The 15,095-nt window shown below is 43.4% G+C and overlaps 1 protein-coding gene across 3 annotated transcripts in view; it reads right to left on the bottom strand.

Annotated features, from left to right (window-relative positions):
* The window catches only part of BMPER (BMP binding endothelial regulator), a 149,053-nt gene that overhangs the window by 133,908 nt on the left and 50 nt on the right, over positions 1-15,095 (bottom strand). For 2 of the 3 annotated variants that reach the window (XM_005485862.4, XM_074540326.1), the window contains exons 1-2: positions 12,381-12,751; positions 11,490-11,575 (exon numbers count right to left, since the gene is read on the bottom strand). In XM_005485862.4, coding sequence (XP_005485919.1) covers positions 11,490-11,575; positions 12,381-12,465 — 171 coding nt within the window. In that variant the 5' untranslated portion in view covers positions 12,466-12,751. Of the gene's footprint in view, positions 1-11,489; positions 11,576-12,380; positions 12,752-15,095 lie in introns of those variants that run through there. The other variant, XM_074540317.1, reaches the window with a different exon arrangement.

Raw genomic sequence — 15,095 nt, 5'->3', positions numbered from 1 at the left:
ATTCTCCCCCAGCCTCCCACTATCAAGCTCTATGATATAGAAGCAGATGCTCCTGTCACCCAGGTCAGAGCAGTGAACCCTGAATGGCACAGCGTGAGGTGCTTGGCCCCAAAACAGAGGGGGGTTTAGGGAAAGGCCTTGTGCTCAGCAATGCTGCCAACTCTCTGCTCGGCATGACAGCTGTAAGGAATTCCTCTTCAGAGCTCTCTTCCCAATGGAGGAAGACAGAAAGCACGGGCAGCCTAGGCCAGCAGCCCAGCCTCAGCACCACTCAGGTCAACCTAAATCCTGCGATGGGCACAGTACCCTGTGGGCACAGACACAAATTGTCTACAAACACACAGGAGTTGTATTAATTCTCCAGAAGACACTTCAAATCCCTCTAAACCTCTGGTTCCAGGGCCATGCGTAACTTTCCTGAAGTTTGCATAACTTTCCTGAAATCACATTGCATCCACATCCTCTCCTGCCCGCAGCCCTTGTGCCCACTGAACAGGCTTGGAGCTGCCTGCTCATCTCTCCGAAAGGTTTCCTTCCAGAAAAACTCCCTTTTCTGGTACACGATTTGCTTCCTTTTCCCCTTTTTTGGTTTCCACCTTTTTATGTTTCTTTTTACGTGGACTGGATTAATTATTAAAAAAAAAAAAACCCAATGATATCAAAGGTACTCCTTTTATACTTAAACAATTATACAAATTATACAAATTATATTTCAGGCAGCAAATATGTATATGCTTCACATAACAAGTGCATTAAACCATTCAAATTTCTCACTGTCATAGCCCTAAGTTCTAGATATTTTATAAACTTCAGCTTCAGATTGATTTTGGGGTCAAATGATTTTTTTCTTGATGATTGAAAACCTTGTCAAGTTAAACTGAACATTCACAGGAATTTTCTCAGAAGCCACACAAATTGCAGACTTCTTCAGTTTCTTCAGCATTTTCATGTCAAACAAGATCTGGTTCAGTATCAGTGCTTTCTGCTGCATCTTAAATGTCAACAATTTCCTCCAGAAATGCTTCATGCCTATAGATCATGGACAGACAATGCCTCAAACATGCATCTGTTAGAAAAGTTCCTTACACTACCAGATCCCCAACATTTTAAGGTGCAGCAATTTTAATTTTCCAGCATTTTTAATCCACTGCACTTACAAACATCCACCAAGACTTGATTTATAGGCTAAAGAACTTGCATATTTTGCATTTTGTCTGCCAAATAATTTCATTCATTTATTTGAATCAAAAGGATTTTTCAAATTGAATCACCAGGCTAGCTATCCCCAGGACTGTTTGGGTAGAAGGGTAAAGTGCTACATATGGAAATTATCATCTGTGCACTGTCATATACAGAAAAAAAAATACTCTCTGTAACAAGCAAGGTTCAACAGCCTCCCTGTAGCAGGAGAGCCTTCTGGTTTATCAGTGTTTTATGCCTTACAGGCAATCCTTCTGCTAACAGCCTTATCTCACAGCCAGCCACCCTCCTGGCTCCTTCCTGCCCCAGTGGTTTCAGGGTGACACAACCCTGAGATGTTTCACTGACTGGCACAATCAGATCATCATTATCATGTAGCCCTAGAGCAACCATTTATCAGCTCTTCTCCATCTCTCTCAAACCATACCTCAGCTGTACATCCAGACATAAAAAAGAACAAGGAGACAATCTCAGGACAACCAAGGTCTGTTATTTGTCATCCACTAATAAATCCTAAGACAAAACAGAAAAACAAATGCAAACATATGAGTCTAGCTGGCCATCAGAACACACTTTGATGATTCCAAGCCTTGGGAAACTCTCATTTCCTATTGAAGCCACTTAGCATAACATATACATGTCAGGAGCCAGTGAAAAAAAACCCAAACCCTAAACAAGGAAACATAATTCAAAACACATAGACTTCTAACCTATGAGCTGTCAGAAATCCGATTTTCCTGGCCAGGGCTGTGCAACATCTTTGTTTGCATCCCCCTGGTTGTGGAGGAGTGCAAGGTGCTGCTGCCATGCCTCTAGCAAGATGTTTAGCCAGGAAAGAGGATTTGAGCCATGCCATGGCCTGATGGGGAGAGGGGCAGCTGATCCTGCAGCCAGCAGAGGAGCCTGGGGTTACACTGAGCACACCTGAGCTGCCCAGGGCTGAGCTATGCCTGCTTTTCTGTGAAGCAGAAATGGCAATCTTCAACTTCTCGAGTCTTACAGGAAGTTTCAATGCTGCTTGCTGAGGTTTGCTCATACTTTCGGCTGCATTGAATGCCTGGGGTGAGCCAGAGGTCTCTGGAGCAAAATGCAGTGCAACCAGGTCAGCAGAGCTCTGAGGCAGAGTTAAAGAAAGCCTCACTCAACCTCTAACACCGAAGCTTCATGCAAAGGTTTACTTAAGACAGGGACTCAAAAAAACTGGGACTGCATTTTGTCTGGGAAAACATCAGGTCTTTGGTATAATTTTTTCTGCATGGCATTTCATCACATCCCCACCCTTAGTATTCACAAGAATAAATATATCTCAACTCTAATGCTGTTTCACAGTACTGCCTTTTGCCATAGCACTTCCCAGCACACACATACAATGCTTCCCTCTGAAAAATCCGAGATACACTACAGAAAATTAAAACTATAGTCAGGAGGTTGATGTGTAGAACAGATAACAAGTAAAAACATGAAAATCATAGACAATTCATGAAAACAAGTTATTTTCTCAGCAAGCTGGTGATGCACAGTCCTACTTTCACACCAGATTATGGATGACTATCTAGAGCAAGTGGTTCCACACATGAGGGAAACAGAAAAAAAATCCAGGAAAAAAGTCTAATAAATAAATTAAGAGATGGACAAAAAGTTTATGAAATTCAGGTGTCAAGCACACAAGGTAAGCTTCTGAGCTTCTGGGGATGATAAGGGATGAGATCCATGCTGTACTTGGATCCAGAGCGCAGCACTTGATTCAGGTTGGTGCAAAACACTGCACAGAGCTCGATCAGTCAAACTGTCAGACTAGGAATTTTTTACCTGCAGCTTAATGCATAAGATGAAGAGGCCAAGATGCTCCAGAGGAAGTAATCACACCAGTTATTAGGTACACTATAAGCAAGTACCAGTATGATAGTCATGTTAATAGTAGTAATACAGGTAAAAGCTTTTATGTAATATTGGGCTTTTTTCTTCACAATGGCCTTTTATGTGACCATAAGCTCAATATAAAGAGGTTGCATTTTCATTTGATTTTTTGGTTGTTTTTTAATATTTTTCTTCCTTCAAATTTTCTACTAAATCATGATGGGGAAATAAAACCAGATATTTGATGGGGAAAAATATCTCTCTTTTATGCAGCACAAAGCAGAGCAGCAGAAGTACTGACACTGTGAGCCATTCACTTACAGAACCATAATTCTTAAAAGGACCATTAACAACTCAATGGAAGAAACTTGAAAGCTAATAAAAACTATATACAGGTAACTGTATGCTTTTTAAATGCCATTTTGATATTGGACCAGCTCTTTAATAATGTTTTTCTTATTGGCAATAAAAAAGTGTCTTAACTTAGACTGATCCATTTTGCTCTTATTGTAGACGCATTCCAAAGACATTTGCAAGTTATATTACATTTTTCCATTTAGTTTATGGCATTTTTGTGCCCTTCATATTTTTCCATGTATTACTTATACATATTCTTTTGTATTTGAGATATCTGATCCTTTAATTACACCAAAGAGAATCTCATTTTCATACATGATGGATTGGATCTTCATCATTGTTACAATGACATATCACCAGCTCTCTTCCAGGAGGGCTTTGCCAAGACCTATAATCAGTTCAGCACTGTATGCATATGTGTATTTGCTCAGTGCAGCTGCCTATGTTAGAAATGTGCCAGTAGTGAACTCTTCACTAGCCCATGTGGTCTGAGAACAACATGAAATAGCTTCTTCCAGCCTGCAGATTTGCAGAAAGGCTTCATCATAAGCTGTTACACATGACTGTGTACCACATCCCCAAAATTATTGTCACGACAAAGCAGAGTGCTCTGAAGGTCAACATACCTGTGCACGGATGTGCCACAGTCTGAGGCAGCTCTTGGATATGAAGTGCAGAAAGTGGACATCAGAAGGTCCATGGATGGACAGACACAACAAACAATACTATGCAATCCATGATCGTTCCCAAGAGGGGGAAATCAGATGAGATGTTGCATGTGGTACTACTTGACCAGGGTGGGCATCCCTGTAATGGAACTAAACTGACTTGAACATTCCTCAAAACTGCTGATGGAAATTTTAGGGATCAAGCCAGAGCAACCATCCTCTACTACAGAGAGTTTATCAGGCAGGTCAGACTCTTGTTTCACAGATGTTCTGCATGAATTAAGAACAACAATAGGTGAACCTACCAGAATCATCCTCCAGAAGAGTTTACCAAAGCAATCACAATCCACCTCTGGGTCTTGCTCCAAGTCACCTCTCTCTTGCAAGACCTCATTCATATATACATACATATACATATTCATACATACATTTCTTTCATTTCTATGACAAAGCACATATGGGACACCCTGCTGCACCAGACATGGCGTTATGTCTGGCTTTTGTTTTCAGGGTTTGTTTTTTAGGGTGGGGGGTGTTGGGTTTTTTCATTTAAGAGATTGCATATACATCTGTATTTAAGGAAAAAAAACTAATAAAACTTTCATCATGTTGGAGCATGTTTGGGTTTCAGGAACCCTTCATGCACCGATCAAAAAAGCATTCTCTTTTGGAGTAATATGGGGGTGAAAACTATCAGTACACTACTGTATCATGGGCTTTTTTGTCTCTCTGTTTATTATTTTTGTGGGTGAAGAGAAAGCTGATTGTATTATACAGTAATAAAGACCAAGAATATTTAAATTGAAAGAAGATGCAGTCTTGGTAGACTCTGTAGCTGATGTACGTAAACTATTGAAATTAAATTAAATAAAATAGGTATGAAAGAATTGTTTGATGATTTTTTGTTTGGTTTTTAATATGCACTACTCCACTAAAAGTCATCTGGGCTGCATTATACCTTGAAGCAACAACAATTGAATCCTCATGTACTAAAACACTGCCATCTTCACTGAACATGTGTCAAACACTTGCTCTCAGGCTAGCTATGTGCTTTTAACTGGTGTACTGTGCCACAGAAATCAGCTCTGCCATAGGTAAAGAACCCCAGCACATCTAGTAGCTGCTTTGCTTTAGTCTGCAATGAAGACATAGTTTTCAGGACTGGGCTTCTTTTTGGCTGGAGGTGTGTGCATGCAGGGGTGAACAAATGTCAAAGTTATTTCTTCAGTTTTTTGGTTTGCTTGCACTTGGTTTCACCAATTTATTAGTTCAAGCTAGGCAGAACACTAGGTCTTACAATGATAAATTTAACATAACTTTTTATGAGCAAAAGTCAAATTCTACACTGCTCATTTGGATTTAAAGAGGAAATTTAAACTACAGAATGATGTTTCATGCTGAATAAAACTTATGGCAATCAAAGCTCTGATTTCTAGTTTCCTGAGATCCTGTCTCCAAACTTTTCTCAGATTTCCAACACTTGGTTATCCTTTCTGGCCCACATTTATTTCCTTCTGGTCTGGATTTAGGTGATAAAAGGTTGAGACATATGATTACCACTCCTCAGGTGCAAATGGTAAGTTTGAGGCACAAGCATGAGGGATGGCGGGGAGGAGAAAAGGTGGGGAAACTGGCTCTGGTTTAGATGTGGTTTGTCAAGATTACTACTGGCTTTTATCAGCTATTTCTTGACACAACTCACTTTGTTCTAAACTATTTTAGGGAAAAAAATAATAAAAGACCTTTTCTCCCCACAAAAACCATACAAAAACTCAAATCATTCATTCTCTTCAAAAAAATTCTAGAAGCCCTTGCAATGGCAGGGCCAGCATTAGCTGAGGTACACTTATCTATTTCCTTGCAGTTCCTCACTTCCACCCTGTCCCTTTCAGCTGGCATTTTTGGTATGTTCCTTTTGGAATTACACACACCACTGGCCAATGGATACATTATTCTTGGATCCCTGCTTGCTTCTGGCAAAGGTGCTCAGGGTCCATGGAGTCGATGACAAACGAGCATGAAATGACACAGCTCTCCACACCGCTGCTGGCACCACCACCTGTCATCGTTGTCACTGCTGAGCCCATCCCACCTTCAGGAAACTCAGCACTCAGAACTTTAACTGGGGCTAAGTTAATTCTGTGGTCTTTTCACATTCTCGCCCTATAATTATACACAGGTTCTCATTTCACCTATCTCCGACGGACTGCGGCGTTTTTATGTCTTTTCCACCTGTACGTTGAAGCACGTATTTCTTGAAAGCAAATGCCATAATATCAGTTGTGAGCCTACTTCTATTTTGAGTGCTAGGTACCTTCCAGCCAAAAAGCTGTACCAACAAAAACTCTGCTGAATTTCATCATTTACCGTACTTGTACCAGATCTGAACTTAAATATTCCATTCCATGTTTTAAATGCTGACAGTCAAATAAAAGAAATCTAATCAGAAATTCCCTTAATAGTCCATTAATAGCATTTTTCCCCTAACATTTCAAAATTCTCAATATACAAAAAGTCCCAAGCTTACCAAAATGTTCTAGGCTTTTATATTTATGAAGCCTTGTTTGGTTCTACTAACAGAAATTTACTTATGCCTCCACTAACTCCAGCCCAAAACTTACATATATAACAGGGCAAGATCTGAAATTGTCATACACAACATGTTTGGGCTTCTCAAACTGCACAAAATGTGTAAAGTGTTCCTACGGATTTAAAAAAAATAATTTTTCCACAGATGGATAATTTTAGAAGATAATTTTTGCATTAGGTAGTGTAGCTATAATCATTTGCAGTCTTAAAGCATGTAATAACTGGAATCAATTTCTCAAAGTGAATCAATATAACTCCATTATGAATACCATCAAGATTATGTATTTTTACCTACAATCATCGTTACCAATTCAGACTAGTTCCCTAAAACACAAATTTCTTTCATTCATCTTCATGACCCACAGTTTCACTACTTTGATTTTCAGAAGCCAAGAAGACCTAAGACATTTTTACTGTTGACCACTAAGCATGACATAATGTCACAATCATATGTTCTCCAACGTTTTTGTACTGTCAGGGCCCACACCATTATCTGAAATAATAGTTTCCCTTTTTTGGGCAATTTTTCTTCACAGGGTTGGTTACCTTACTGCCCATTACATCCAGCACTTCCTTTCAGTGTTTACCTTCATCTGATACCCAGCTTGGTGCAGCTGAGAGCAATTCCCATCCTTTAATCAGAAAAGTCTTTAGCTGTAAACACAGTTGCAGTGGGATGCTCAGCCATGGCACGATCAGAAAAACAATTTTCCAGTGCAACTTCTGTGTATCTGTTTTACCCATCAGCTCTAAGTACTTTCCCCAGTATCTGTTTTAGCAGCGTATAAGGTGAAAGCATTTAAAAACAGGTACTTTCAGTTGCCTTCAGCCTTCTCTGCCCTTTTCCAGTATCTCAAATCCTATGGAAAACAAGGATGGATGTTTTATTTCCAGAGGCAGTGCTTCTCCAAGGAGATGCAGAGCCACAAGACATTCAGAGTGGAAGTGGGCAGAGCACTCTGGCTCTAACAGCATTTTGCAGACAGCAAGAGCAAGTTGTAAAGCATGCTTCCCCAAACCTCTGGATCATGAAGACAGCTTTAATTTGTCTTTTGTCCATCCGTGCCTCAGAAGAACAGACACACCAAAAACCTGGTATATGTGCAGCCTGCCTGTTGCCAGAGAGACATGAAAGAAAATGAGTATGTTCAGATTGCAACTGTGTCACCCACATCCATTTGTAAAGTGGAGTGCATGAAGTAAAAAGCAATGTCTTTGTAGTCAAACCATTAGACCAGGAGTTAGGAGACCTGAGCTTTCATCAGTCCTACAAGAAATTCCTTGTGGATAAACCACATTCTGTTCTTTGACTTTGATGTTTTTCTCCAAAAGGACAAAAACAAAATGGCCATTTGTTGCACTCAGCTATAATAATGACAAGTTCTTTGGAGATCAAATTCACTCATGCTTATGACATTGCTAAAGTGTGGTAATTGCAAAAGTTCACATTGAAACTATTGTCTTAGAGGTATTAAAAATTACCACTTTTATGGCATTATTAAGACCATTTAGTAGAGACATATAAATTATGAATGTGGGAACTCGAGACTTTGCCCATAGAGGTTTATTCAGCTGGTGGTTTTTGCATGCAGAGTACTACAGTGTTTACATACACACACACCTACACACCCTTACTCTTACCTGTTTCCTTATATTAAAAGCCAGCATCAGAGCTGTTCCATGAACTCCAATACATTTCATTTTGACAAGGAGGTCCATCCAAAGAAGAACTATCTCACTGTGGGTGCAGTGCCTTTTCTATTAGAAAGCATTAGCCATAGTTCAGAAGTGAATGGCTTACCACACACCATATATGAAACCTCCAGCCCATGACCCTCTATGTGAACTTCTCCATTACCTCAACTTCTTTTTCCACATGTTAGAGCAAGTGCTCAAGGATGAGCAAATCTGGTTTGGTAGCTAAACTTGGCTATCTCTAGGACATCCCCACCAATGTCCCTCTCGCATTCAAGATTCAGGAGTTTGTGTTAACAATAAAATTCTAAAACAAGAGATAGAACCTTCCACCAAGAGGTGTCCACATATAGCAGTCTGTGCTCTATGTGCTTTGCTTCTGCTCATGTTCCTACCATGAAAATCAGTCCACCCTGTCTGTGCTAATCAATGAGAAAAGAAAACTTTTGGTTTTGGTCTTCCTGCCAAGACTTTCCAGTGGTGAAAAAGGAATTGATTTTGTAATTGCTCTTTGCAGTCTTCATTTCATTATTGCAACTTACTCATTATCCATGAGCTTCCAATATTTACCACATTTGCTCCTAGAGCACTACATGTTGCTTTACCCTCCAAAATAATTTAAGAGAAAATCAGAGATCATTTTGCTTGTGCTGCCTCTCATTCCCTTTTACTAGGATGTATCTGCATGCTCCACAGGACAGTCTGCAAAGTTCTATCAAACACTTGATGATACAGTTCCTGCATTTCAGTTCTGTGTCCTCTAATCTGTGAGATGGGCAAAGTCCTGGAAGGAGGTTAATGGACTCATAGAATGGTTTGGATTAGAGGGACGCCAAGGATCACTTGGTTCCAAACCCCTCACCATGGACAGGGATGCCACCCATTACATCAGGTTGTTCAGGATCCCCATCCCTGGCCTTGGACACTCACAGGGATGGGGCACCCAGAGTTATTTAGATATTCCTCTTCATTCCAGAGTTGTTCAGATTTCCGTAGCTTGTGTTGTTATTTATGGCAGCCTGTGGTCATGGAAATGCATCACCACTACGGAAGACACGCCATAATCCAATCTGCAATTCCAGTGACTCTCTTTACTGGTGTTTTTAATATAGGTGCCCTCTGTTGAATTTTCTGTCATCTCCTAAACAGCAATTGCTTCCTTTCTGTAACAGCTGATCAAGCTGTCTTTTTAATTGCTCACTTCTTACAGTATAAATTTCCATCAGGTTTGCCCTTGAAGAGAATGATCACTCTTCCAGAAAAAGTTCCTCACTGAATTGTTATTAAACAATCAATATTTCCAGTTGAATGTAAGGCAATCTGGTTTTCTATTCCCTCCTGGTCACAAATCACCCCATTTTTTCTTTTGTTTCCTCTTTCCCTAGACCTCTTAAAATTGATCTTTTCCCCTGTGGCAGGCCTAAACAAAGATTTCAGCAAGGGGCAGTCCAATAAGTCAACGCTTTGGATGTCGCACAGCACTAAAGCCAGTATCTCCAGACTGGTTTCCATCTCCTCTACCAAATCTCCCAGCTTCCAACTCAAGAAACACAGATTGCATTTATCCTTTGGCAGAAATAAAGCCGAGTGCAGCCAGGGCAGGTAACTGCAGTAACTCACTAGGCATCTGTGTGCTTAATAAAACATAGTGTTCTCCTGGCACAGAAAGGAGCCAAATGCCCTCAGCTGCCATTTCACTAAAGTAAGCCCTGCAAACCACAGGGATTTAGAGTTCTTACATCCAATGCTTTTTGCAGTCCTTCATGCTCGCACACTAAAAGGGTGCTCATTGATTTAATAAAGCCAAGGTCTAGAGAGATCTATAAATACAAGTGTTTTACCCTCATGCATTATTGCCCTGATGCCCAAGACTGAACTTCTGCTCTTTCACAGATAAATTGCTTCCTCGCTGGTTAACACCAGCTTCCATTAGCAAAAGTGGTGGCAGACATATTTGGGAAGGTGATCCATGATAAAACACAGCTTCGTCTCTCTCTTTGTTTTCCCTTTGATTTCTTTACTTGCCACATCCCATGCTCCTCTTTTTCCCATCTGACTATGCTCAGAAGAAATCAATGAGGTATTCTTTATCAATATTACCTATAAAGTTATCAATGATCTCACTAAAATCTACTGAATTCAGTGCAGTGACAGATATCAACCTCGAAGGGTTCAAGATGCTCTTGATCCTAGAGTTGCCAAAATTGCCTTCTAAAAGGCAGTCTGAAACAATTTTTTACATCTTTTATAGGCATGCAATAATAATAATAATAATATCAATAATATTAGGGGAGAGGGTGTGTTGATATTTCAGTCCTAAAGTAGAACACGTTCTGTACATTCGGCTACTCTGTAAATTCCAATATGTAAAACATAGGGCTTTCTAGCCTATACTTTTCTTTGCATTCAACAGTAAATTAAGGTTTATGGCTTTTATTTAAAAATATCATAGGAAGTTTTATTTAGAATTACTGTTTTACAATAACTCCTAGGCCTTGGCTTGTCCAACTGAACTGCTCCCAAAAATGCTTAACTTCGAAACAGAATGACAAGGAAGCAGAATGTTTCTCCCCAAAATGTGCATCAGCTAACAACACCATTAACCACTGCACTCCCAGCACAGCAGGCAAAGCACTCTGACGAAAGCATCACTTGTCCTTTCACTGTCATGCTATTACAGCATATTCAGTCACATTTCTGCCTTCACCTCTCACCCTTGTGAGCTCCTCACCCACTGGGATCGTGACAGGGACCAGCTGGGAGCTCAAATCAGCAGTGTTTCCAAACCTTACCTTTCCTTCTTTTTGCTGAGCTACAAGCAAAGACTTCTGGACGCACCCCCAACTCTGTGAAAGTTCTCCCCACAAATTCACATGGTAAACATGGTTTCACAACATCCTGAAATAAAGTCATGTACAACTTTGTGCCCGGGTTTTAAAGTCAAAGAAATTATTGCCAGATCATGTATTGGGTTACTTTCAATTAGCTCAGCTCTGAGATAACCTTGTGTTACATAAAGGCAACAGAGTCACCCAAGATTCGATTATCTGAAACATTCCCCTCTCTGCGCAGTTACATTTAGTACACGTCTGGATGTTCTTACTAGCTGAAATACACACTTACCAGGCAAACACACATTATACAAGGGTTGTCTGTGATAAAAGGTATCTGCAAAATTTCCCCTTCATTTTCACATTTTGCAACCGATCCTGAAATAGAAATAAAAATTTTAAAATACTAGCATACTTCATTTCGCCCTGACAGTTTTGGAAATTATCCTCGTCACACTCATGTTTAACCCTTGTTCCATTCCTAGCCCTCGATTTTAAATCCTGCCGTAATTTGCCCAATTTAATCAGTTCAGCATTTCTGCAAGATTCTAAAGAGAACAGGGAATGAGTGGCCTTTTATTGCTGCACAAACCTAGACTTTCTTTGTGCCCCAGTTATAGCAAAGAAGGACGCTTTTTCTTCTCTCGGATGACGTGTGGAGAATAACGAGTACTCCATGCAAAGCAGGATACATCTATAACGATAGATCCAGAGCTCACTGAAATCAGCAGAAAGCTGTCCATTACACTCTGAGGACCTGGACCAGCACAAGCCCTAAACCAAGCATCCTTTCAATGCACGGCAACCACTTGGCAAATGAGTCAAAATTAGCAGGCAGACTGTCAAATGGAACCGAATTAGGAAAGCCTTTACGGCCCTAATGCTGATTAGTCGGTATTCTGTCACGCTGGAATCACTCCTCAGTCTAATGGCTCCTCGCCTGCGCTAGAATTTGATTCTGCGTTTCGCTCCGTGCCCCAGATCCCAGGAAGATAAAACCCTCGAGGGGAAACAGGGAGAATGGGGCGGGGGAGGAAAAGCAACAAGAAAACCATTTTTGGGGGGGAGAGAGGCACGGCCGCTGCGCTCACCTGCCCCAGCGCAGGCGGGCGCACCTGGGGCCGCCCTTCCCGCGCAATGCCACCCGGCGCAGGTGGGCCCGCAACGCCCGCGCCCGCCGTACCTGTGAGCAGGGAGGAGGCCGGCGCGCCGGGCAGGCACAGGACGCCCAGCAGGACGGCGGCGGAGGCCGGGGAGAGCCGCGGCATCGTCCCGGGGGTGCCGCTGCCCGCCCGGGTGCCGGCTGCGGGGCAGCGTCCGGGCCGCGCCGTCGGGCGGCGGAGCCCGCCCACCCCCGGCACGCCCGGCCCAGCACCGACCCCCGGCGCCGGGCAGCGGCGGGGGGTGGGGAGCGGCACGGGAGACCGCGGCCCGCCGGGGAGTCCCACCCCACGGCGGCACCGGGGGAGGGGACTGCGGGCGCGGGGAGAGCGGCTGTCAGCGCCTGCCCCTCGGCCCCGCACCCCCTCTTTCCATCACCCCCCTCCCTCGCCCGCATCCCTTCTTATACCTTCCTCTCCCCATAGTCCCTCCTCCGGCACCCCCCGGCCCCCATGCCTCCCTCCCCCCCGGCGCACACACGCACAGACAGGCTGCCAGCCCCAGACCCCGTTTCCCTGCCGGGAGATGCCCGGCCACTCCCTCCCGGCCCCGCCGAGCACCTCCCGGCCCGGCAGCGGCGTCGGGGGCTGCGCCCGCGGCCGCTCTGCGGGAGGGGCGGGGGAAAGGGAGAGAGAGGATCGAGGAGAAGAGGAGGAAAGAAGAAGAGAAGGAAAAGGTAGAAGAGGAGTAGCAGGGGAGGAAACGCGGATCCTCGGACAGAGCCGGGGTACCTGGGCAGAGCGCGGCGGCTCCGGCGGGCTCGTCCCCGCCTGGTGTCAGCGCCCTCGGTGCTGCGGGCAGGTTTTGCCAGCCGCCAGCGAGCGGCGAGAGGGAAGGAGGGAAAGAAGGAAGGAAACAAGGAAGGGAGGGAGGGAGGGAGCGAGAGGTCGGAGTCTGTCCGCCGGGAGCTCCGCAGAGTAGCTCCGCTCCCCCGCGGCCCGCCCGGCCGGGGCCGCCGCTCTCCCTCGCCTCCCTCTCCTGGAGCCGCCGCTCCCCGAAGGGCTCCTCCGGCCCTCCCGCCCGGCCCCGGGGCTGCCTGGCCCCCTCGGGCTCCCCGGAGCTCGGCACGGCGCGGGCTCAGCCGGGGCAGCTCCCGGGCCGCGCTGTCCCTCCCGAGCCCGGCCCGCCGAGCGCGTCCCTCGGCCCGTGGCTCCCCCGTGAAACCTTTGCAGCTCCTCCTTAACACTTGCCACTTGCAGGTCCACGCTTTGCTGTCTCAGGTGCAAACACGGGCAGTGTTAGCGACAGACATCCCCGACACCCAGCGTTTGTGCGCACAAGTAGGCGCGGGGACTGGACGGGATGACACTCGGGGAGAGTGGCAGGAGACTCTTCAGTGACAGATCTTCCCCAGCCTGCTTTACAAATCGATTCCTTTCAAACTGTGATGTTTCACTTGGGGAAATGAACACTGTCTGAAATTTACTGCTCTGACAACAAGCTGAAAAATGCTTTCATATTTCTACACGTCCTGATTTTATTTCTTTGGGGGCTGCATGTGAGGTGTGATTTCCAAAATGCTTACAAATAGTGGAAAATCAGGTGCATGGCAGGCTAGTGTATACAGGACTGCTTCAAATACATTTTATTTTCCAAGACAAGCTGATTTGCAAGTTCATTTTGAGAGTAAAACCTGAAAGCCAAGACCTCTAAAAGTCTACACCCTTGCTCTAAAAAGTAAGATACGTACACCTCACTTTCAACACAACTTGTCACCTACCTTTAGGGTAGAAAGCAAAAGTCCTACAACAGCTGAAATTGCACCTATGGGAGGGACTGCAGAAAACTGATACCGATCACCTTCTGGACATCACTATCAAAATCCCTCTCCCTGAGGAAGGGAAACCTACTTTTTTCTTCCAGCCTCAATCTGTACAGGTTGAAGCTGCTTAGGAACATACAATAATTTAGATGCCATTATAAGGGTTTTATATTCCCTAAAAACACAAGTGAGGTCCAAAACTTTCTCCACACTCTGTAGAATATATTATAAACTCAGTATATAAGTACAAAGCATGTAACCTGGAAATATTTTTTTTTCCTGGGAAATATAATTTTTGCATTTCCATGCATTTTAAACAAAGATAAGCCTATAGAGGTACATATTATTACACACTACTCCAGAACAGATTTTCACACATCCAGATGTTTTTTCCGTTGGAAAGATGTACTGAATCTTCTAGTAAACTGGCCTTTTCTTACTTCTCTATCTGTAATCAGTGGTTACATTTCCCTTTTCTAATTACAGTGCAGCCACAGCCTTTCTAAAGCAACAGCCATAGGAAAAATAAATCTACGCTGATAATTTCTTAAGTGACAACTACCACAGGAGAGTACTTATATTATCAAATGCATCGAATCTTCTCTTTATGCTGGTCTAAAATTCATTAAATATTAACATCTCCCGGTGTGAGAAACACACAAATCACAATGAGGGCATCAAATAACAATCCAGGCATCCAAGTAACAGCAGGGAACATGGTAAAATAGTCTGGAAAACGCAAAGAGGAAAGTTCTTTACAAAATGAAGACAGAAGGTGACAACAACTGAGGATCACACTCAATCCCTGCCATAATTCATTCACTTTAAACAAATACTTCATGAAATCATACTAAAGCAAAGCAGTCACAAAGCAATATGTTCAGATTTGTGACGTGATTGTCCTTTTTCCATGGAAAGAAACCATTGTCATCATCACTAAAGCACTTTCCACACACTGATTAGGCCTGAAACTTA

Source organism: Zonotrichia albicollis, chromosome 1 (genome assembly GCF_047830755.1).
Source record: "Zonotrichia albicollis isolate bZonAlb1 chromosome 1, bZonAlb1.hap1, whole genome shotgun sequence".
In the NCBI taxonomy this organism is placed as follows: domain Eukaryota; kingdom Metazoa; phylum Chordata; class Aves; order Passeriformes; family Passerellidae; genus Zonotrichia; species Zonotrichia albicollis.
The sequence above is the reverse complement of the archived record's forward strand: the minus strand, read 5'-3'. Positions and strand labels throughout refer to the sequence as shown.